The sequence below is a fragment of the Sycon ciliatum genome, chromosome 13 (assembly GCF_964019385.1).
Source record: "Sycon ciliatum chromosome 13, ocSycCili1.1, whole genome shotgun sequence".
Lineage (NCBI taxonomy): Eukaryota > Metazoa > Porifera > Calcarea > Leucosolenida > Sycettidae > Sycon > Sycon ciliatum.
This window is the reverse complement of record NC_088655.1, coordinates 27,000,524-27,022,181: the sequence shown is the minus strand read 5'-3', so window position 1 is coordinate 27,022,181 and position 21,658 is coordinate 27,000,524. Positions and strand designations below refer to the sequence as shown.

General features: G+C 51.7%; 1 protein-coding gene across 1 annotated transcript; it reads left to right on the top strand.

Moving 5' to 3' along the window:
- Positions 1-2,755: 2,755 nt before the first annotated feature.
- Positions 2,756-20,371, top strand: LOC135829488 (uncharacterized). Its single transcript, XM_065341893.1, has 6 exons — positions 2,756-3,012; positions 8,514-8,617; positions 10,040-10,612; positions 11,171-14,689; positions 17,425-18,690; positions 19,075-20,371. Exons 2-6 carry the CDS (start codon positions 8,546-8,548, stop codon positions 19,090-19,092), a joined length of 5,448 nt encoding a protein of 1,815 aa, XP_065197965.1. The 5' UTR covers positions 2,756-3,012; positions 8,514-8,545; the 3' UTR covers positions 19,093-20,371.
- The last annotated feature ends 1,287 nt before the right edge of the window (positions 20,372-21,658 follow it).

Below are 21,658 nucleotides of genomic sequence, written 5' to 3'. Positions count from 1 at the left end.
GTTCACATATCGCCGGTACGCACCGGGAGTCACCGGCGGTGGGCTTCTTGCAACCTATCCCGGCACATTGCGATTGTGTGAACCAGTGCAGTCGTAACAAAATCATACGGTAAAATATCGCAAGGGACCGCCGGCAAAGTTGGACAGTGCCCAACTCTTGCGATCTGCCCCGGCGCCGATCCCGTACAATTTTGACCAAAAGTGGTTTGTGAACCGTTCGCGCCGGTGATCGCCGGCTGCCGGGAGCCAGACTTCGTCAAAATATCAAACCAATACTTGTCCTAAATTTTCCTAAATTGAAGCTAGAGAGGAGGTCCGTTCGCCATTCTTGTAGTCGCTTCAAGCTGGCAAATAAGTCAGCATACCAGCCCGTCCTTCTCGGATGATCTGCTTGACCATTGTGCAACTTATGAGACAAATACAATTGAAACAAATAAAAAATATGATGGATACATTGGCAAGTTCTTGTGACTTCACCAACGTTTGCAAGCATAATTTCGACACAATCGCTTACTAGACTGCAATAAAATGTGTAGAAGTATTTTCATGATCTCCAGTAAAAGGTAGCACCGAGTGGCCATCACCAAAAGACCTTGAACTACTGAAGAAACAAAGAATTCAAGCTTCAATTGGCAAACCTGTCGTAGCATTTGGGCACATTCTGTACTACTTTGTAGTAGATTTGGTACTCGAACCGTATGCGCAACGGATCGGGAGCTGGCTTACCGCCGATGTCTTGCGGCGCCGATTTTGCTTATGTGAACCAACCCTTACCAGGAGGCTGTGCAAAAGCGATTGTCATTATCTTGCTGCAAAGATAAACTTCTGTCGAGATTTCCTTTCATTCGATAAATGAGTCGTCTTTCTTCTTACTTCGTTGTCCATGTGGTGATGCAGCAGAATCCATCCGGTTTTCAAATCGTGAAATTTCTGCATTGCCACGATGTCGCGCTTTCAGAACGGATTGTTCTGACGAGGCGTCATTCAACGACTTGACCGGCCGCAGTTGCAAGTCGAACAGGGGATGTCACAGAAGCTACACCTACAAAGTCGCTGCTAACTTTTTGAAAACTCTGAAGTGCTCGAGAAAAACCCATGCCTTTGGGCGATGCGTGATTTGGAAATGATGCCTTGAAACACCGTCAGAAGTGTATTAAGGTTCCTGCAATACTCTGTTCTTCGCTACCTTGTTATTCGGAAGAAACTCCCGTTTGGATTTTTCGAAATAAAACAACCATCATCACAAAATCACTAGGAGCTAGCTCGTAGCTAGTGCCCAAAGAGATTTTGAAACCGGGAAAGAGAACAATGCTGTCAATAGTTTACCACCGTAGCAAAGCCCTCTTCGCGCATGCGCGTTTCGGCGAACTTTACGGTACTCGTACTTGCGCGTGTGGACGTGGGTTGGGATCGATACGGGAGCAAGGAGTAGTAAAATTTTTTTTTTTTGTTGTAAAAATTAATACATTTTACTACTCCCTGGTTTGAGCAAGCGTTGTCCGATAGTTGTTGTACACATGTATACAAGTGTATCCAGACACGTGGAGATGACTTGCCCCCTGCCATTCACTAGTATGCCAGATGAGTACAACCTCTGGTCCTCTGGAGTGACTTTCGTTTTTTCTACGTCTAGAACCAAGAGTACATAACCCAATTGGGTTATGTACTCTTGCTAGAACTAGTAGTAGAAGACGAGGTCTCTGGAAGATTCAAGAAGGTATCAAGTATTGGTGTGAATAAGAGACAAAGTGATAATTGATTCTGAGGGATTCAACGCCACAAACCTGGGATCTGGGTCTGGATTCGGATCGGACAAAACCGAAACGACCACAGCTTTAGCTCTCCCTGGCCCTCAGGCCTGCTTTGAAGACAGATGAAGAGACAATTTCTGTTGCTCGTAGCCGTACCTCTGCAGTGCAGATCAAAACACCACTCAACGGCCAGGTTTGTAGCTAGGTTTACAGGCTACACACATTGTACCACCTAACATAATTGTTGTACATAATCATTAGTACTAGTAGATCTACACACTTCACCGCTGCGATTCTAGAATCTTGTGACCCGGGATCGCGACTGGCACTGCACAGTGCACTGGGAGGATGGAACGGGCCCATATGCCCACACACGGCCGTACGGCCACATGGAGAACTGTTGACCTCCGCGTGGTCGAACGAGAACTCGATCGAGAAACCCGATCCGAGTACGGGAGCACGAGTTGTCCGCGTATGGTGCTACGCATGTCTGCATCGCCTGTCCATACGGAGCAGTTTTGGAAGCATCGCGGTGTGACAATGATGACAAACAGAAATCAAAACTGCTGCTGATTAGACTGTGAGGTCGAAAGATCTTCTTTGTGGAGGACACAACAGGCGTGAAGAGCCTCTTATTAGTTATTGGCTGCTAGGTTTGGAACAAGCGGGTGAAGCTGGGTTCAGAATTTTGGAGACGGGACTTGATTGTTGAGTGGAGTTCGTAGCGCGGGTCAGATTCTTTGCCAAGCAGAGCTGGCCAAATAGTAGAGTGAAAGAAGAAAAAGCCTCCTTTTAGCAGGTCACTGATCGACCTTGTATAGCATTTCTCTGCCGAGCTTGGCCGAATAAGCGGTGGAAAACTGGGCATCCTGTACTGTGGATATTGTCCTTGCTAGCTCGCAGGGCGCTGTAGAAGGAGCTGGTGGGTGAAGTTTTCCTGGTCGGATCGATCTCAGTCTGTGCTGGCTGATTTGCTGGAGTTTTTCAACCATCCATAACGAAACTACATCAGGGTGTATTTGCCTTTGAGAGGCGCTGCTGCCGTTGCTACCGTGTTCGCGTGGAGGTGTGGAAGTGGAGGCAGTTGGCCAGTGGAAGCCAAGTGGAGGCCGTACTGGTCGACCAGGCCAGGACGGCAGGAGCGATGGAGTTGGTGTTAGGGTTTGTTGAAGTGGCTGGACTCTGATTACCCTCGGGGACACTACCACATTAGAGATACGAAGACCTCACAGGAGAAATCCAACCTCCTCAAGTGCATCAGGTAAGGGGCCCGTCCGTGGTTACCGATTGTTTTTACAAAACGAAAAGTTTTAGTATTTTTCAGCCACCACCCACCCACCCACCTTTTCTGCAGGTAAAACGGATTCTAATAGTGATGTCAATTTTCGACACCCAGACGTAGCTGGGCATTCTCCATCTGCAGTCAATAATTATTTTCAAAACGAAACTCCATCAAACCCACCCACCCCCAAACGAAAACTTTTCGTTTTGAAAATATTATTGGTAACCTATTGGTAACCTAAGTGCTCTCAGTTTCGGTTCAGAAGTATAGAAGTGATGTGACTACAGTACAACCTGTCAAGGCGACCACTCGGATAATAGGCCATTCACACGACGGGCAAACTTACTTTTATCGTACCGTTTCCAAGGATATTCACTCGGATACGATAAACTTGGACACACGCGTGCAACTGATTTTTTATCTTGGCCGAGGCCCTTTTGCTCGCGATTATCTTTGCACGCCAGGAAAAGTGTAGGTTGTTGAAAGTGCGTACTGCAAAATTAATGCAGTGCTTGAACAAGGGAAAATTCAAAATTTAACATTTCCCGGCATTTTCAGGAGGTCACTATGGATACCTTGACGGTTGCGAATTTTGCCCAGCACCGTGTGAACTGGATCACGGTTTGCCAGTGTTAGTTTGCCGGTACGCACTTTCAACAACCGACACTTTTCCTGGACAAAGCCACAACACAGCGCCGCACTAAAACCACTGACTCGCGCTGTATACTGGGTGGCTCCCATAAGCAGTTGCGCTGACTCGAGCCGTATAGTGAGCGCCCATACGGGGATCCGCTATTTCACCACCATGACATCATTCGCATAACCTATACATACCGGGTCTATGCGATTACATCACCAGTTGGGATACTTCGCATGGAGATTACATCATCAGTTCATCTGCTTTGTGTGGCGATTACCTCATCGTTGAGGTGCTCTGTGTGGAGTGGCAGAGCCGCGGCACAGCGATGCACTAGCTCATGCAAAACCGCCGACTCATGTTGTATACTTAGCTCCCATACGCAAATATACCGACTCACACTACAGGGGTGCCATAAGCTATTCAGCATTGGTGCGGCCGTAAATGGGTGGAGGGTCCGGGGTCCTCCCTCAGGAATATTAAATTTTTAGGGAAACGGGACGCATGCATCAATTTCCCACCATTAAGCGGGATTCACAGAAGCTTTTTTGCGATGCGACAGACGCGAAACCGGGAAAACCCCAAATCGCAGCCATGTCGCACCCCACGCAAATGCCGCAACTTGGCCCCAGCAGGCCATCGCAGAAGTTGAGCTTGGCTCAACTTTTGCGATGCGATGCGATGCGACAAGCGATTTGGCGTACGATTTTGACCTTTTCTACAGCAAAGTTGTACAAAGGTTCAAGAGTTGCCTATAAATGTGTACAAGTTGTATCAAACCGCGCGAATATCATGGTGACGTAGCCAAATCAGCAAGATGTTGTCGCATCGCTGACTTCTTCTGTGAATGGTATTTCGCGAGTTCGCATCGCACGCGTCCGTCGCAGATCGCGTCGCATCGCGTGTCGCATCGCAAAAAGAGCTTCTGTGAATCACGCTTTAGGTTTTGCGGGGCAAGTCCACTACAACCATACACACCGTGATACCAACTCTGCATAAAGGTCGTGAACTTTGTGAGGTCATACACATAAATGTACTATAACGGGTTGTGCCTGCCAAATATGGGGTGACGGCCATCTTAGATACATACCTCCCATTGGGCCCAAATAGCCCATATTTCATTGCTACAAAAATCTTTTTCAAGTACACCCAACTCGCAACACACGAACAGTCCTTGGCTACACCACCTACATTAAACGAGAGAGCTTGGAAGCTCAGGGCCCTACGCTATGCTTTTTTGCCTTGATGACCTAGACAATAAAAAGCATAGGGATGTTATAAATTCTTTAAAAAAATCCTTTTTTTTTTAGACATAACCTGGGATTCGAACCCGCACTATCGCGCGCCCTGCATGCATCCCCCGATACACTTCGCATACATACTAATTCTTCCAAGTTGTTTCACATTGTGATCTTGCATTTGAAAGCCCTATTTGAATATGCATTGTGGCCAGCCGTCTTTGATGGCACGGTACGGTAGGGGATAGGTACGGGACAGGTACGATCGAGGGTAATGCGACACCGTCTCCCGTACCGTACCGTACCATCAAACACAGCTGGCCACATACAGCTGCCCGCAATATTCAAATAGGGCTTTCAAACGCAAGATCATAACGTGAAGCAACTTGGAAGAATGGGTATGAATGCGAAGTGTATGGGGGAATGCATGTAGGGCGATAGTGCAGGTTCGAATCCCAGGATATGCCTGGAAAAAAAATACATGTAGGAGAATTGAAAAATTTATAACATCCTATGCTTTTTTGCCGTCAGATACGGATAGCGCCAGGCGTGACACAAACAAACAAACACACAAATACCAAACGAGAGAGCTTGGAAGCTCAGGGCCCTGCGCTATGCTTTGTTGCCTAGCTCATCGTGCATGTTGGTAGAACTGATGGAAATGCTTTTTCCTTTGATTAGCTACATCATTGTATTGCAAAAACGTTTCAATGAGATACTGAACTAACGTCTTCTGCATAGCTATGGAACCGGCGCTGACTCTGCCGATCACGGGCGTTCTGGAGTCGACGGAATGTCTGTCCTGACGTTTCCTGGGACCGGCGCTGACTCTGCCGATCACGGGCGTTCTTCTTCTTCTTATTATTATACTGACGGCAACTAACATCCATTCTGATTGCATTTACTCGTCTCCCTACTTCGTATTAGGCCTTGGCGGATAATGCTCGAAAAGGTGGCAGATTCTGCTCGAAAAGCAGTGAAATTGGCAGAACCATACAAACCTTATGGCGTGCAATTCCTCGAATTCTGCTCCATTTCTTTATCCACATACCAAACGTGCATGAAACCTACCAGAAAAAGTACCGAATTCTGCCAATTTTTCTGCCGGCATTATCCGCCAAGGCCTACTTCGTATTTCTTTCCAGAAAATCTCCCCATACAGCAGGGAGTCGTTTACATAATATGACTCCCTGCTATACATCTACATGACTGTATATACGTTATAATTATGATGCTATCGGCCTACATGCGATTCCCGGGCTGGTCGACAGGCGGCCCAGCCAGCCTGCTAGTGGGATCTCGGCCTCGCACACAAATCCACACAAAATGTTACTGCACTGAATGCATTCCCCCATACACTTCGCATATATATTCATTCTCTTGATGGTACCGTACTCTTGATGGTACGGGACAGGTACGGGATAGCGCCAGGCATGTCGATGGCACAAACAAACAAAAGTATTGTGGCCAGCTGTCTTTGCTGGTACGGTACAGTACGGGACAGATACGGGATAGCGCCAGGCGTGACACAAACAAACAAACAAACACCAAATTAAAGCTGTGTGGACCCTGGCTAGCGCCAGACGTTACTGAAGTAACGTCTTCTGCATAGCTACGGGAATTAAAGCTGTGTGGACCCTGGCTAGCGCCAGACGTTACTGAAGTAACGTCTTCTGCATAGCTACGGGAATAATACCGTAAAGTACCGTTGATCCGCCCCCTCTCTATTCTCTAATTCCCGCCCCCTGTTGGTTTTCTACCCGTGAAGCGATTTCGGCGTATACAACGAAATACGATGTTGAACCGACGCTTGCATTGCTGTACACAATATTTGCCAATCCAGGATGAAAATGTGTATAATTTAGCACATCGAATCTGGTCCTCCAAGTTGTTGTACATCGTACTGCACTTGACAGCCTTAATCTAATTCCCGCCCCCTGCCGAAAAACCAGCTCAGAAGTGACACGGCGTGGGGGCGGATCAACGGTATTTTACGGTAATTGTCCAAATTTTCACCCGGGAGGGCATCATCAGGGATACTGTGATTTCACAAATTTTCCGTGTACTTTTATTTTCGGTACTTTCGGTGCATCTGTTTCATACCTAAAATTTCAATACACCGAACAAACACTAACGCGCATAATCCAATAGGGAACTGCAAAATTTCTGTTCACCTAACCTGGCCTTTTGCTCTCATACCGAAAATATTGAGCACCGAACATTTCTGAAATTACAGTCCATTCAGAAAAAGATGATATCCTAGCTTTTGGCCATAAATGGGTCAAATTTTGAGTTTTTGTCACAATATTTTTGGCAATCCCCCATGGAATGCGCTTCCAATTGTGTTTTTGAAGTCCAATTCTCCAAAAGCAAGCCATAACAAGAATAGGATATCGGCCAGGTTTTGCCCCCAAAGCACTGAATTGGGGAAAAGCCATGAAAATCCAACCCGTGCACTCCACTTTCAGAACAGTCCATTTGCGGTTCAAACCCCAGTTGAGGTACCTTTTTGGCCCCTTTTTCAAGTTTGGAATCTCGCAGCACTGGCAAAATCGCCAAACACGGGAGGTCTCCAGGGCCAGCGCTCATCTTTTTCTGAATGGACTGTAGAGTACTTCAAAGATCACAAAAATGAAATTATTGGTGCAGCTTTGGCCGCACCCGCACCTGGCGCACCGGTTCCGACGCACCTGGCCTACGCATAGAACTTAGTGCTCATGAGCGAATAATCCGCTGGCTCGTTTCAGTCTGTGTGACCGTTTCCTGACGTTGGTCACAAAGACCGAAACGTTCACGAAATTACTGGATTCTGTGTGAAAATGCAGTGCTTGTTTGTGTGTAGGCGAGTTGCCTGCAAGCGATTTACATGAATAATGAATCTGCGTGAGGCATCCTTCAGAATATGATACTGCGCTAAAACAAAATTCAAATGGAGGGAAACAAATTAGCACGCAGAGCGCAGAAGCTGCTGGTAAATCCGACGAGGTCTTTCGCACCATTACGCTTGACAATCGGCACAGTGAACAGCAGCTAACAAGTCCTTGAATTCAACTTTATAGGCAGGCAATGCAGTGACAGATTGGTGCCTAAGAAAGTGCAAGTGGCAACAGCGACATAGTGAAGCAACACACACACACACACACACACATACGTACACACACACGCACACAGCACACAGCACAGCACAGCAACCCACAGCAACCGCTTACACTTTCAACGTTCAAGCGCCACCTCAACAACAAGTCTCATCTGGCTGGGTGTGCTGGAGACGGTGTATAGTTGCCAAGCTGAAACCGTTTCCCGCCAACCTGACTTGACCTGTCTGATATTATCAGTAAATGTCCCCTGAATGTACAGTTGTGGGCGGTGAAATCCGACCCGAAGTGCAAAGCTGACGCCCTGGACCAGTTTCGATTACATCATTGTATTTGTACATGTGTACGTCCAGCCGCCTTCGTGCCACTTCCAGGGCGTCAAGGGCGTGCTAGTTGAGGGCGCCAAATATGCACTTTGGGTCGGAATTCATTGAGCGCAACTGTACGTTATACTGAAGTTGCTGCTTGCTAACCTGTGTCTGGATGTTTTGATCAACTTGTATATGCCAGGCTGGCAAAGTAACGTTGACAGCAAGATCGGAATGGACAAGCGACGTGGAGGCGGCTTGGACAAGTCCAGAGCCCCTTCCAACGCGACACTGGATAATGCAGAGGTATGCGTGCTTTGCAAGCCACTTTCAGTGTGTGCACGTGTGTGTGTGTGTGTGTGTGTGTGTGTGTGTGTGTGTGTGTGTGCGTGTACGTGGGTGTGCGTGGGTGTTTTTGTAACAACATACCTGACTGCTTTTATATAATTATATATTTTTATCTCAATCACTGTTAAAAATAGCAGCAGCATATCAATCACTACAGTCAACTTTGCGTATAACGACACTCGGCGGGGCATCAGAAAAGTGTCCTTATTCGCGAAGTGTCGTTAATTATACCCGAAGTCTCATTATATGTATTACAGTTAGATGGGACTTTGCTCTGGGCATGGACATTCTGTCGTTATTCGCGAATTGTCGTTATATCCGCAGTCGTTATTAGCGAAGTGGACTGTATTCTCTCTTTACCTGTAACACACTCCGCTGATGAGATGGTTCCTAAAACGCCAAGGAATATGTACTATAAGTCTCCGGAACGGACAGAGGTTGACTCATCTACTATCTACTGTCACCATTTGTAAACTGATCTGGGTTATTTTTGGGTTTTTTTTAATAGGCGACGGGAAGATAATACGGAGGTTTCGCTCTACGTAATTGCGAATGAAAATCCGTATGTCGTACGCGCCGGGGAGCGAGTGCAACTTTCATACGTAAACCTCTCTACGGATTTCCGTAGGAAAGCTCTTTCCTACGTCGGGCCCTTTGTAGGACGTTTTGAAATGTTTTTCGCATTTTTCCTGATTTATCCATGGCAACGTTCAAGCCGCGCGAAACACACCGCATGGGAAACAAAATGGAAAGCGCGGTTTCGGTTCGTAGTGCATGCGGTGGGCGCATCAAAATTACGTGTAGTTCCTACAATAGTTGCATACGTCCATGTAAGTCCGCAGAGCGAAACTTCCCTCATCACCGTACTATAAAATAAATATAAATAAATTTCACGGTTCGCGTGGGACTCAGTTCCGCATCCGTCCGTAGGAACGCCACCACCCTCTGTAGGATCAACCGTACTATAGCTATGAATAAAATCCCCCCCCCCCCCCCCCCGCTCCCGCTCATGTCACAAAACTAAGTAGTGATAGTTTGTTTCCAGCACGTTTTCTTGTCAACATTCATTGGTGATTTTTTGTTTATTTTGTGTTCTTTTCTTTTTTTCCAAACACCATTTGACGCCGGCACAAAGCAGCAAGGCAGCGACGAGACACATGGAATGGCAGGAGTGGGGGGAGAGGCAGGGGCAGCTTGACCGACAATAGGGTCTCGGCTTCATGGCAATCCAACCGCTCCACAAAAACAAAAGATTACAGAAAATACGCAGAGGAGGGGGGGGGGGGGGGTAGATAACTGGGGATTACGGGGGCAAGTATGCACAATGTCAGAAGTGAATGGAGGAGGGAACAGAGGTTTTTTTTTGTCTTGTGTGCGCAGCAGCAGAGTGGTAGCGGTAAGGAAGGGATGCGCTCGCGTCGCCGTCCGTTACTGTCTCGCCGCAACACCAGCAGCGTATCCTCGGCAACCGTCTCGCCCGCATCGTCCCTCACCGCGGTAAACTCTACTGTAGCAGCGGCGGCTGAGGGTACGGGAGCTCCTTCGTTGTCATCGCGGCGCGACTCGAACACGTGGCTCTCGTCGCTGCGCGGCCTGGTGCGTCGCAAGAATCCCGCGACCATGTCCTCGCCCCCGGCCTTCTACTATGGCGCCGAGGCAGCGGCGGGCACCGCATTGCCGCCGTCGCAGACGCAGCAGAACCGAACAATTCTGGATCGTCGACGGCGACGCGGCTCGCACGATCTTCTCGGGCAAACGCTGTCGTTGAACTTGGAGCCCACACGTCAGCACCAACAGCAGGAGCACCAACAACAGCGGAGTCCCCATCGTGTCCAGTCACAACAGGCGCAGCAGGCATGCACGGCATGTGTTCCTGCAGCTGCATGGCGCGCTAACGCGTTGACATGGCAACCGCCACGGTCGGGCCCCGCGCCGGCACAAACGCCGGAGCTGGTGAGTTGTCGACGATCTCCGGAAATATAACACATGCAAACACATGTACACACGCATAACGCGCGCACGCATACACACACACACACACACACACACACATAGATAAACGAAGGTACAAAGCTGGGCCACAAGCAGAATCGTTATCGAAATGCATTTAAATGGCCCGCTCCTGACACACATTGGATAGGTTTCAGCCCACACTATTATTGTCGATGCAAGCCATGACAGTTGACCTGTGCAACGAATCACACAATTTAAATGTTGAAGTCAATTCAAAGCTTTTGGAAGTCAACCCATCTACATGCGGTGTGTCTGTTTGTGTGTGTATGTGTGTGTATGTGTGTGTGTGTCTGTCTGTTTGTGCATGTGTGTGTGTGTGTGTCTGTCTGTCTGTCTGTCTGTTTGTGCATGTGTTTGTGTGTGTGTGTGTGGTATATGGTGTGTGTGTGTGTGGTATATGGTGTGTGTGTGTGTGTGTGTGTGTGTGTGTGTGGTACATGGTGTGTGTGTGGTACATGATGTGTGTGTGTGTGTGTGTATGCACGTGCAAACCTCCAGCAGAGCGAATCCCCGCAAGACTTCTTGTGGCACGAAGACTTCAATCAACCGAGCCCGGATTCCCTGCCTCTCGGCACTGGGCGGCACTGGTCGCCAAACGAACTCAAGCCGAGGTCAGTGTCGATGTTACCTCACGGCAGAACGCCCCCACCCACACCTACCGCGGCCACAGCATCGGCAGCAGACTGCGCCGCGTGCTGTCCGCGGAGCCCGCACCACCACACTGTCGCGACCGCCACAGCAGCAGCGCCGTGCAAGGATGCGGCGAGAAACGTCAGCAGCATAGCCGGTGCGACGACGAGGGCTCGTGGCAGGACGGTGGGGCTGGGCAGGTCCTGCTCGTCCGGCTCACTATCCGTCGGCTTCTTAACCGAGGTTTCTCCCGGCGGCTGGGGCGGCGGTGGGACGGCTGCCAATGGTGCCGGTGTTAGCCACACTGGGAGTTGTATCGGCATTTGCGCGAGTGGTCCGATCTGCGGCGATACTGTCGCGTCCACGCTATCCGACAACAGCAGTATGTCGCCGTCCGGCCTGCCACTGTCCGCGTTTCATCGCGACAGCGGCGTGTTTGAGTTTCCCGAAGTGGTGTCGTCGAGTGCGAGCGAGGGCAACTCGCTCACCAGCCATCCGTCCCCGGTGAACTTCCGCCCCGGCGAGGACAACTCGACCATGATGGCCGCAGGAAAGGCCAGGACCTCGCCATCAGCAAGTTCTGCGGCGATGACGGCCGTAGCGACGGTCGCGTGCTCAGCGGGCGATCAGTCGCCGCGATGCCACGATAGCATGTCACATTCGTCCAGCGAGCACAGAGCGGTACGCCGCAGCAAGAGCGCCGAGCCAACCTTAACAAACTCCACCACTGGTGTCGGCAGAAAGACGGCTTCCGCGCAGCCATCACCGTTGTTCTTACAGCCGGTGAAGGTCAAAGGCGGACAGGTTGCGGCGAGCAGAGCGGTGGTGTTCGCCGCGTCACCAGAAACTGGCGCCGACGTCGCCAACACGAAGAAGCGCTCCAAGTGGTCAGCGCGCCTGCCGTTCGGGCGAGGCCGAGGTCGCGGGGCTATTGCTCGCACCCGCTCCACGCCCTCGTGTCCCATGTGTCAGCGCGACGTTTCGGAGACGGAGTCCTACACCGACGCCGCCCACGAGCAGGTGTCCAACCAGGGCTCCTCGGCCAGCACAACAGCCCAGGAGCAGGACCCACAGCAGCAGCAGGAGGTAGCGAATGCAGCATCGAGGCAGAGCTCCGAGCAGCTGCTGCAGCTGGAGCAGCGGCACTCGCACAAGTCCACGTCGCGACTGCACCGCCGCCTGAACAAGGACGACTCGGGCTTCCTGTCGTCAGTGAGCTCCATCCTCTCCCCCTCCAACAGCACACCCGCGGGCGGCGCGAGTCGACGCGAGAGCACGCAGTCGACTACCGCGACCGCACAGCAGCACGGCGCGGCCATCAAGACACGAAGTCACGGCGGTCAGAAGGCGTCGGGCGGCCACTCGCGCGCCTTCATCTCCAAGCGTGGCGGCAGTCGCGATCGCCAGAGCTCGTTCGACCAGACGCACGGCCCGACGTTCTACCAGCCGTCAGCGGTGGTGGTGAACAGCAGTGTGAACAGCAACAACAGCTCGTCGCCTGCCCCTTCCGTGTGCAGTGAGCTGACGTCGCGATCACCCGGTGGCAGCTCCGTGACCAGCGGCAGCGTGGGCGGATGCGGTGGAGGAGGAGGGAGCGTGTTTGGCACGACCTCGAGTTTGGCCGGCCCGCCTATGAGCTACGGCAGCAACAGCAGCGGCGAGCTGACCTGCGATAGCGGTGGAGACATGTTGCCGCTGGGCCCGAACAGCGCTCCCGGTCCCAGCAGCCTGCTACGGAGCTGCATCAGCGAGGAGATGTGCGAGTTGGTGATCACCGCCACTGCAGATACTGCCGCTGCTGCTGCGTCACTGCCTGGCGGCTTCGGCGCAATTCCGGATGAGGACGCGAGAGCAAGCTGTGCCGATCCATCGGACATGGCCGAGGACAGAACCACGGTGTCGGTGTGTCCTTCCACAAGTGGCCCGCTGGTTGCTGCCACGTCGCGCGTTCTGGAGTCCGACGTCCTCAATCTGTTCTCCAATGTCGACTACGTCCAGCTCCTTCACGGCCCTACAGGGGCCAATCTGGTTCACACGGACCCCGCCGCCAGGGGGGAACTGCCCTTGCCCTGCTCAGCAGCCAGCGTGCCGAGGTCCCTGCCCGAGCTGAAGATCTGCGCCAGCGGCTCTGAGCTCGACGCGTCGGCGTGCGGCTACGAAAGTCCGCTCGCGCAACGCCCGTCGCCAACAACGACAACCGACGGCAGCACGCCGAAGTCTCCGTTCGACGACGACGGGAAGAACTCCACGAAAGAGCTGACGGAGGGCGAGACGCGGCACGTTCGCAGCGAACCCAGCCTCGCGCTGCCACAGGTGCGCATCCACGAGCAGCCGTTCCCGGCCATGCTGGACGAGTGCCTGTCCAGCAGGGACGAGCTGGCCACCATCTCCCGGACCCCGAGCACGGACAGCGACCTGGCGGCGTGCCGCAAGGTGACCATCGCCACGCGAAGCATCTCCTCGCCGTCGCTCAAGCCAGCGTGCTCGTCCAGACGATCCGGCACGTACACGGCAGCAACAAGCAAAGCGGGCGGCACGGTAAGCGGCAAGGCACCGCTGCTCTCCGCCTCGCAGATCCGCCACCGCAGCCTGAGCGGCAGTACCAGGCGCCGAGTGAACCGCATCGAGAAGGGGGTCGGCTCCCTGCCCAACATATGTGTGGCCGCCACCACTGGTTATCCGGTCGACGGCGCCGTCGCCGCCGGCAACATCAGTCCCAAGCAGTCCAGAGCGGCGGTACTGGAGAAGACCAAGTCGCACCGCTCCGACGGCGTGCAGTCGTTCCTGCTGAGAAAGCTGGGCGGCCTGCGTCAGCTACGCAGCATGTCACCACCGCGACACTCCGGCCACGACGCAAACGACGGCGCGTCGCTGGAGCGCTCGGTGTCCAGTACCGACGCCTTGGGCACGGCAACCGCGGCGAAACCGCCGTCTGCCGACCTCCCGCTGATGACGCCCACGCCGGCCCAGGCGACGGTAAGCCTAGCTCCGTCCTGCGACGGCAGCAGCGGCACGGTCGACAGCTCGACTGGCACGCAGCACGGCGGTGGGCACCCTCGCGAGAGCAGCACGGTCGCAGACACCTACATGTCTCCTGCCAAGGGCCAGACGGCTGGCTGCGACGTCAGCCAGGCTGGGTCAGAGTGCGGCAGCGGTGGCAGCAGCGGCGGTGGCTTTGCTGGCGTCCGCAGCTCGGCGCGAGGCAGCGCCGGCAGCCTGAGCAACGACGGCCGAAGCCGCGTGGCCACCGGCGGCAGCTTGGCGGGCAGTCGGCGAGTGCGACGCGACTCCGTCGGCAATCTCACCTCCAAGCTGGGCATCTCCACGCAGGTCATGCTGAAGGGACGCGGACCCCGGCTGGCGCAGAAGGCGCTGAAGCCCTTCAAGGTGAGTACTACTACCAAGAGTACATAACCCCCCAGAGTGTGCAACTCCCACATACCCTGCTGTCCCGACAGAATTTCAAGTTGACGTCATTATTTATGACGCAATGCTCCTTGCACCAGTGATTTACAACATCTGTACGGGTGTCAACACATCACACGTTTTTCTTTGCAACACTTTGTACAGGATCAGATCGGCTTTGGTCAACCACAGGTTCCGGATTCGTCTGATAATCCGTGTACAGTGCGCATTGCATCATAAAAATGACGTCAACTTGAAATTCTGTCGGGACAGCACCCATAGTCGAGTTGCACACTCTGGGGGGTTATGTACTCTTGGTACTACTGACTGATACATATCCACTACACTCAAACACATGTACACATAATGATTTATTCCCGTAGCTATGCAGAAGACGTTACTTCATTAACGCCTGGCACTATCCCGTATCTGTCCCGTACCGTACCGTACCATCAAACACAGCTGGCCACATACAGCTGGCCGCAATATTCAAATAGGGCTTTCAAACGCAAGATCATAATGTGAAGAAACTTGGAAGAATGAGTATGAATGCGAAGTGTATGGGGGAATGCATGTAGGGCGATAGTGCGGGTTCGAGCCCCAGGTAGCGCCTGAAAAAATAAGAGAATTGAAAAATTTATAACATCCCTTTTAATTTTTTGCCGTCATCAAGGCGGTAGACAGTGTCGTATTACCCTCGACCGTACCTGTCCCCTACCTATCCCGTACCGTACAATCAAAGACGGCTGGCCGCAATGCATATTCAAATAGGGCTTTCAAATACAAGATCATAACGTGAAGCAACTTGGAAGAATTTAGTATGTATGCGAAGTGTATCGGGGGATGCATGCAGGGCGATAGTGCGGGTTCGAATACCAGGTTACCGTAAAAGCCCGTGTATAGGCCCCCGGGCGTATAGAATAGCAGCCTCGATTTCCTGGGCGTTTACAAGGGCACGGTCGTTATTTTGGAACCGGGCGTATACTTGGAATAGGGATAGCCGTAAGTATTGGGTATCAGTACCTGTACATGTACTGGTGTTTCCGGCATACCTGGGCGTATACATGGGCATGGGCGCTATTTTGAAACAAAAGTGTTGACTTCCCCTGACTGGGCGTGTACACGGAGGGTGGGCGTAATTTTGAGTGGGCGTATACACTGGCTTTTACGGTATGTCTAAAAACACAAAGTGGAAACTTATAAGAATTTATAACATCCCTATGCTTTTTTGTCTAGGTCATCAAGGCAAAAAAGCATAGCGTAGGGCCGGCCCTGAGCTTCCAAGCTCTCTCGTTTTACGAGTTGGGTTTGTGAATAATAGTAATAAAAAAAGAAGAAGAAAAAACCTGGTTTATCCGGGCGGTCCTGGACTGGGCCGCACCGCCCGTGACTTTGAAATGCCCGCAGCTCCGAGTCACGTACATTTAGCCGGGGAACGGGCCAGATACCCCTGGCCTATGATATCACCGATATAAGTGCCTGTAACTTCGGTGTCCGGATATCTTACCTTCCAACGAATTTTAGTGCGGTACGGTCAGCCATCTGAAGTACCGTAAAGTACCGTTGATCCGCCCCTCTCTAATTCCCGCCCCCCTGTCGAATTTCTGCCTGTGAAGCGACTACGAACGAAATACGATGTTGAACCGACGCATGTATTGCTGTACACAATAATGTGTGAGTGCAGGATGAAAATGTGCACAATCCAGCATTCCAGGTCGAGTGCAGGATGAAAATGTGCACAATCCAGCATTCCAGGTCGAGTGCAGGATGAAAATGTGCACAATCCAGCAGTCCAGCATTCCAGGTCTGATCTTCTGCTTTCTTGTACATCGTACTGCGCATGAGCGACTTGATCTAATTTCCGCCCCCTGCCGAAAAAACCAGCTGTGAAGCGACCCAGCGTGGGGGGGGGGGGGAGGGGGGATCAACGATACTTTACTGTACAAGTTTACTCATGGCGAGGGGGGTGGCTGAGCCGAAATATTTGGAAATAGGTACGAGTGTGCATGCACTTCCTCTGGAAGCAAACAAGAAAACTGTGTGACTTCGGTCACCCTATTAGTTGTTGTGAGTTGAGCCTTGAGGAATTGAGCAATGGTCACTCCAAGTGAGACTTAAACGTTGCCGATTTCTTTTGTGCAATTATTACGGTCCATTCAGAAAAAGATGATATCCTAGCTTTTGGCCAATAATGGGTCAAATTTTGAGTTTTTCACAAAATAATTCTGCAATCCCCCATGGGATGCCATTCCAATTATGTTTCTGAAGTCCATTTCTCTGAAAGCAAGCCATGACAAGAATAGGATTTCGGTCAGGTTTTGTCTTGTAAGCACTGAATTGGGAAAGGCCACGAAAATCAGTCGCAATCAGGAACTCTCCACGTTGGTCATCCCTACCTGGTCTTGCCAGGATTCCGTACCTCGTGCGGTGCCTGCGTAAGCCAGCCGACACGAGGCGACCACCAGTACCTATTCCGCCCTCAGGCCACTGCTCTCATGTGTCCGAAAGCAATGTGAATGAAATTAAACAAAATATGTGTGTTGTGTGTGTGTGTGCGCGCGCGCGCACGCACATGTGTGTGTATGTGCACGTGTGTATGTGCACGTGTGTTTGTGCACACGTGTGTGTGTATGTTTGTGTGCACATGTGTGCACCTGCTTGTGTGTTCATGTTCGAACCTGCGTGTGATCGTCTTTGGCTCTCCGTGTCCGCTGCAGCAAAAGCTCATCGCCAATCGCGAGAACAAGCGGACGAAGGAGACCATCTTCTCGCTGCTCAATTCCCCGTACCAATACGACCCCAGCATTGACATGAGTAGCTTCGACGGAATAGAACTGTACGCGGAGACAGACCCAGAGACCGACACATCGAGCGAGTCCGAAGCCGAGGGGCTCAAAACGGTCGCGTCCGACGTTCTCATACCGTGTGTGTTCACGTTGGCCGAAGGCGTTTCCGTCTCGCTGGAGAACTCCACGGAGCTGCAGGACTTTCCTCAGCTGCCCATGTCGCCTCTGTACCGGCTGGGCAGCGTGGCGCAGATCAACGTCGACGGGGCGCTGGCGGAGCAGGATTTGGCCGGCGGCGACAATCACGCGGACTGCATACCCCCCACCAGTGCCTGCGGTGCTGAATTGTCCAGCCTGTCGCTGCTGGAGCCAGACGCAGTGTCGTCACTGCCCAACGCCGTGGGTGACCTGAGGTCACGTTCTTCGGTCATGTCGGCCGAGTTTCCCGACTACGACCTGTCTGTTCCGCTGCCGACGCTTGGCCGCAGGCTGTCGCGCTCGCCGCTGATGCCACTGACGATGGACGACTGGACGATGCCGATGACGATATCGCGGCACAGCAGCGTCATCTTCACGCCGGAGTCGATCACGCAGTCGTTCAGCTGGCACCGTCGCATCAGCAGCACCGCCGCTACTGCTGCTGCTGCTGCGGGCAATGCTTCTTTGCCCGATGCTTCTTTGCCCAATGCTTCTTTGCCCACGTTTGGCTGTACGTTTGGCATAGCGGACACAGTGGTCACCACGCTGCTGCAACAACACGACTCCTCCGAGTGGTCGTCCGATCATCAGGAAAGCAGCGAGGACGAGCGTGATGGCAGCTACGCGACGGCGCGGGGCGACACCACCGAGAACACCGACTACGACGATGACGGCGAGAACGACATTCACAAGTCGGTGGACACGCTGCTGAAGGCCGTACGCAGCAGCGGCGACGAGGAACACCATCACCAGGCCATCGGCGGCGGTACGGTTGAGTGGACCACCTCTCTCCTCTGCAACCCCGGCTATCTCAGCAGTCGTAACAGCATGACGTCATGGCAACAACAACGCAGCAGCTGCAGCACCGCGTCACGTCGCCGTACCTCCAGCCAGGATTCCCTTCCGTCCGTCCCTCCGTCCTTGTCGCGCTCTTTCCGCCGCCCCGACAGCAAGTACCGTCTCCGCTATCAGCGGCAGTCCGCACCCGCAGTGTCTACGGTAAGCAAAACGCCTTTGTGTTCTCCTTTTCTAAGCAATCGCCGCATCACAGAGTCCATTGTATGTGTGCCCCTTCGTCTTATAAAAGGGTTTGTTGCAAAGGTGTTTTGTCGTCCCTGAAACTAACGTTGTTCTTTTCGTGCCCGGAACCCTCCCCGCCTTCCAAAATGAACGCAGCGAGCTATGCTGGACGACGAATAGTGCATGCCTGTACGCGTATATGTGCAATGTCAGTCAACTTGCGATATTGACCCCCTCCTCACACACCCCCCCCCCCCCTCGAGTGGAGAATTAGGCTCCTGCTTGATGTATGTGTGTATGTCTGTATGTCTGTATGTCTCTTGGTGTGCATAATTCATATGTGTATCCCCATGTTGTCTGCAGATCGATCCAGGGAGCTAGTGACTCGACAGCGCGTTCTAAGGCTACCTCTGCGCCGACGGCTCACCACGACGAGTAATGGCCTGCGGAACCTGCAGCCGCCACGGCAGCCCTGCCGAGAACTTACAGCAAGATGAACAAGCATATCGCAACGCGTAGCGTTTGACAACAAATTCTGGCCAATGCTAGCCGTGAACCAAGCAGGGCTGAGGTCAAACGGAGCCGACTGGACGCCCCAAGCCGGTATGATGGTGAGGTCAATGCCCCTCCGTTGAGCTTCCCGTGCGTGCCGGCTGTCACGGCTTCGCCGCAGGGTCACTTGCTCACCGTGCAGCAACTGCCATTCCGCATTCACGAAGCAGTGCGTCGATTGCTAGTACAGCAGAACTCGCATCACGTCGAGTTCTCCCTATTCGGGTATTCCATGCGGTGATCCGTGAGCGAGTTGACAGCGGAATTACTAGCTACGTCCGAGAGCAGTCATTATAGTTGTTATGGTTACTATGCTATGGTTAGTTTCCTAGCAACGACACAGACCCCTCGGTCTCCGTAGGGGTCGCGGAACCTCCAAGAGCTGTGTTCCTCAAAGCGACGACGATGACGCGCCAGCAGGCTTTGGCCAGTATGCGCTCTCCGCTGTGGCACGACAGCCCGGTGGTGTATGCAATAGCGTGAACACGCTCACCTACGCACAAACACACACACACACACACATACACACACGCGCGCACGCACACACACACACATACACGCACGCGCGCGCACACATACTCACCTGCGCACACGCCCATGCACTAGAATGCCAGGAGAGGAAGTCGAGCCACCAGCTCTAGAACGCACTGGGCTCTGACTTCATACATAGATTTGAATGCAGCGACATTCTCCTCGATATCGATTGGGGGACTGGAAAAAGTGTGCTTTAAAAGTTCACCACTCTAACTATACTTTCTTAGGGAAACTAAACTGGAATGTGTTTTGTTTCTTCAAGCTCAAGGATGTGTTTCCAGCCGATTCATGCCACTTCGTTTATACTCTTCACAGCGCCCTAAACGGACACGCACGTTTATGATAACTACAATGATGCTGATGTATCACGCTTGCGAATACCCTAATAAGGATACTTGATCACAGTCACGATAACATGATAAGAAAATTCATTTCCCCTCATTTTCCAATTATTGCTTTTAGAAGTACAAAATTATTTTTCCAATCGTTTCTAGCTGTAGGGTTCTTTTCTGATTCTTACGACTCTCTGAGGAGGACCGAGGAATTTTTAAACATATTTTAAATTTTTATATTCATCAGTCTGTCCCTTTGGAAAAACGCGGCCAAGAATTCAAAATTCTGCGGCAAATTCCGCGGGGAAAAGAGGGGTTTTCCGCGCATTTCTGCTGTAAAATCAAAAATCTGCGGCACTTTCTGCAAGTTTTTCACCCTCCTCGTAGAGGATATGACAACTAGTCGCATGAAGGAGCACTTTCATACTATCCTTTGCAGTCACAAACTGAATAAGAGTGAAGAATCTTGGAGAGACCTGCACTGGCAAGAGAAATGTGCTCAAACTGATCGCAAAGTAGTTTTCTGCTGCTTTCTGAGTAGTAATTTTAGTAATTTACCCTAAAAAAATTCAGATTCCGCGGGCAAAAGTGTGGATTCCGTGATTTCCGCGGATGATGGCAACTTCTGCGAAATTTGCCGCGGCCGCGGAATCGCGTTTTTCCAAGGGGACAGATCAGTGGAACATATTTTGCAAGCTCTTTTGCTTCTGTGTGTGAACATAACAATGTTATGTTCATTACCTTTGTCAAACTTACCCAATATTATACTGTAGTACTTTTTACTTTGAAGTACTTTATTTACTTTTTACCGTACCTGCCACTACAGTGGCGTCCGGCTCTGTGCGTGTGTGCGTGTGTGTGCGTGTGTGTGTGTGTGTGTGTGTGTGTGTCTGTGTGCGAGAGCGACAGATAGACAGGCAGACAGACAGACACAGAGAGACAGGCAGACAGGCAGCCAGGCAGACATACAGACAGGCTGACTGACAGACAGAGAGGCAGAGTGTGTGTGTGTGTGTGTGTTTGGCGGGGCGGGGGGGGGGGGGGAATACATGTAGCTCGCAAATACAACCTAAGTACCCCACAATATCTGCTATAAGTTAAGTGTGTGCTTGGCCACTCTTACTAATATATCGTGCAATCACAGCATTGCTTATCTCTGCTGCACACAGTACATGTACCCTGCTGTCTAGGCCTGTCCGAAAAATGTTCTGAATTTTTTTGCACTAAATTTGGTGACATCATGATGACGTCATTAACTTGCCCGGACCTGGCCGGATTTATGACTGTGGGTTGCAGCACGGCTGGAAAAATTCCTTCCGCTTCCAAGCAGGACTTGAACCTGGTACCCTCTGTTTCTCAATCATGGTCTTAGACCATCCCACTATGCCTGCCTGCAAAAATACGCGCAAACGCGTGGTTTCACGCGTACACACACCAGTTGTGAACACAGCTTAAAAGTCCAAGGATTTAGAACTTTTTCCTCAACTTGAAACAAGAGTTAGAAATGAAAGAAGAAAAATCTGAAGCCA

What these genes read in the sequence shown, in the direction of transcription:
- LOC135829488 (XM_065341893.1), top strand. Translation starts at nt 8,546, where the DNA reads ATGGACAAGCGACGTGGAGGCGGCTTGGACAAGTCCAGAGCCCCTTCC. An exon ending in CGACACTGGATAATGCAGAG is followed by an intron (nt 8,618 to 10,039) that starts GTATGCGTGCTT and finishes TTGTGTGCGCAG; the next exon opens with CAGCAGAGTGGTAGCGGTAA. An exon ending in AGGCGCTGAAGCCCTTCAAG is followed by an intron (nt 14,690 to 17,424) that starts GTGAGTACTACT and finishes TGTCCGCTGCAG; the next exon opens with CAAAAGCTCATCGCCAATCG.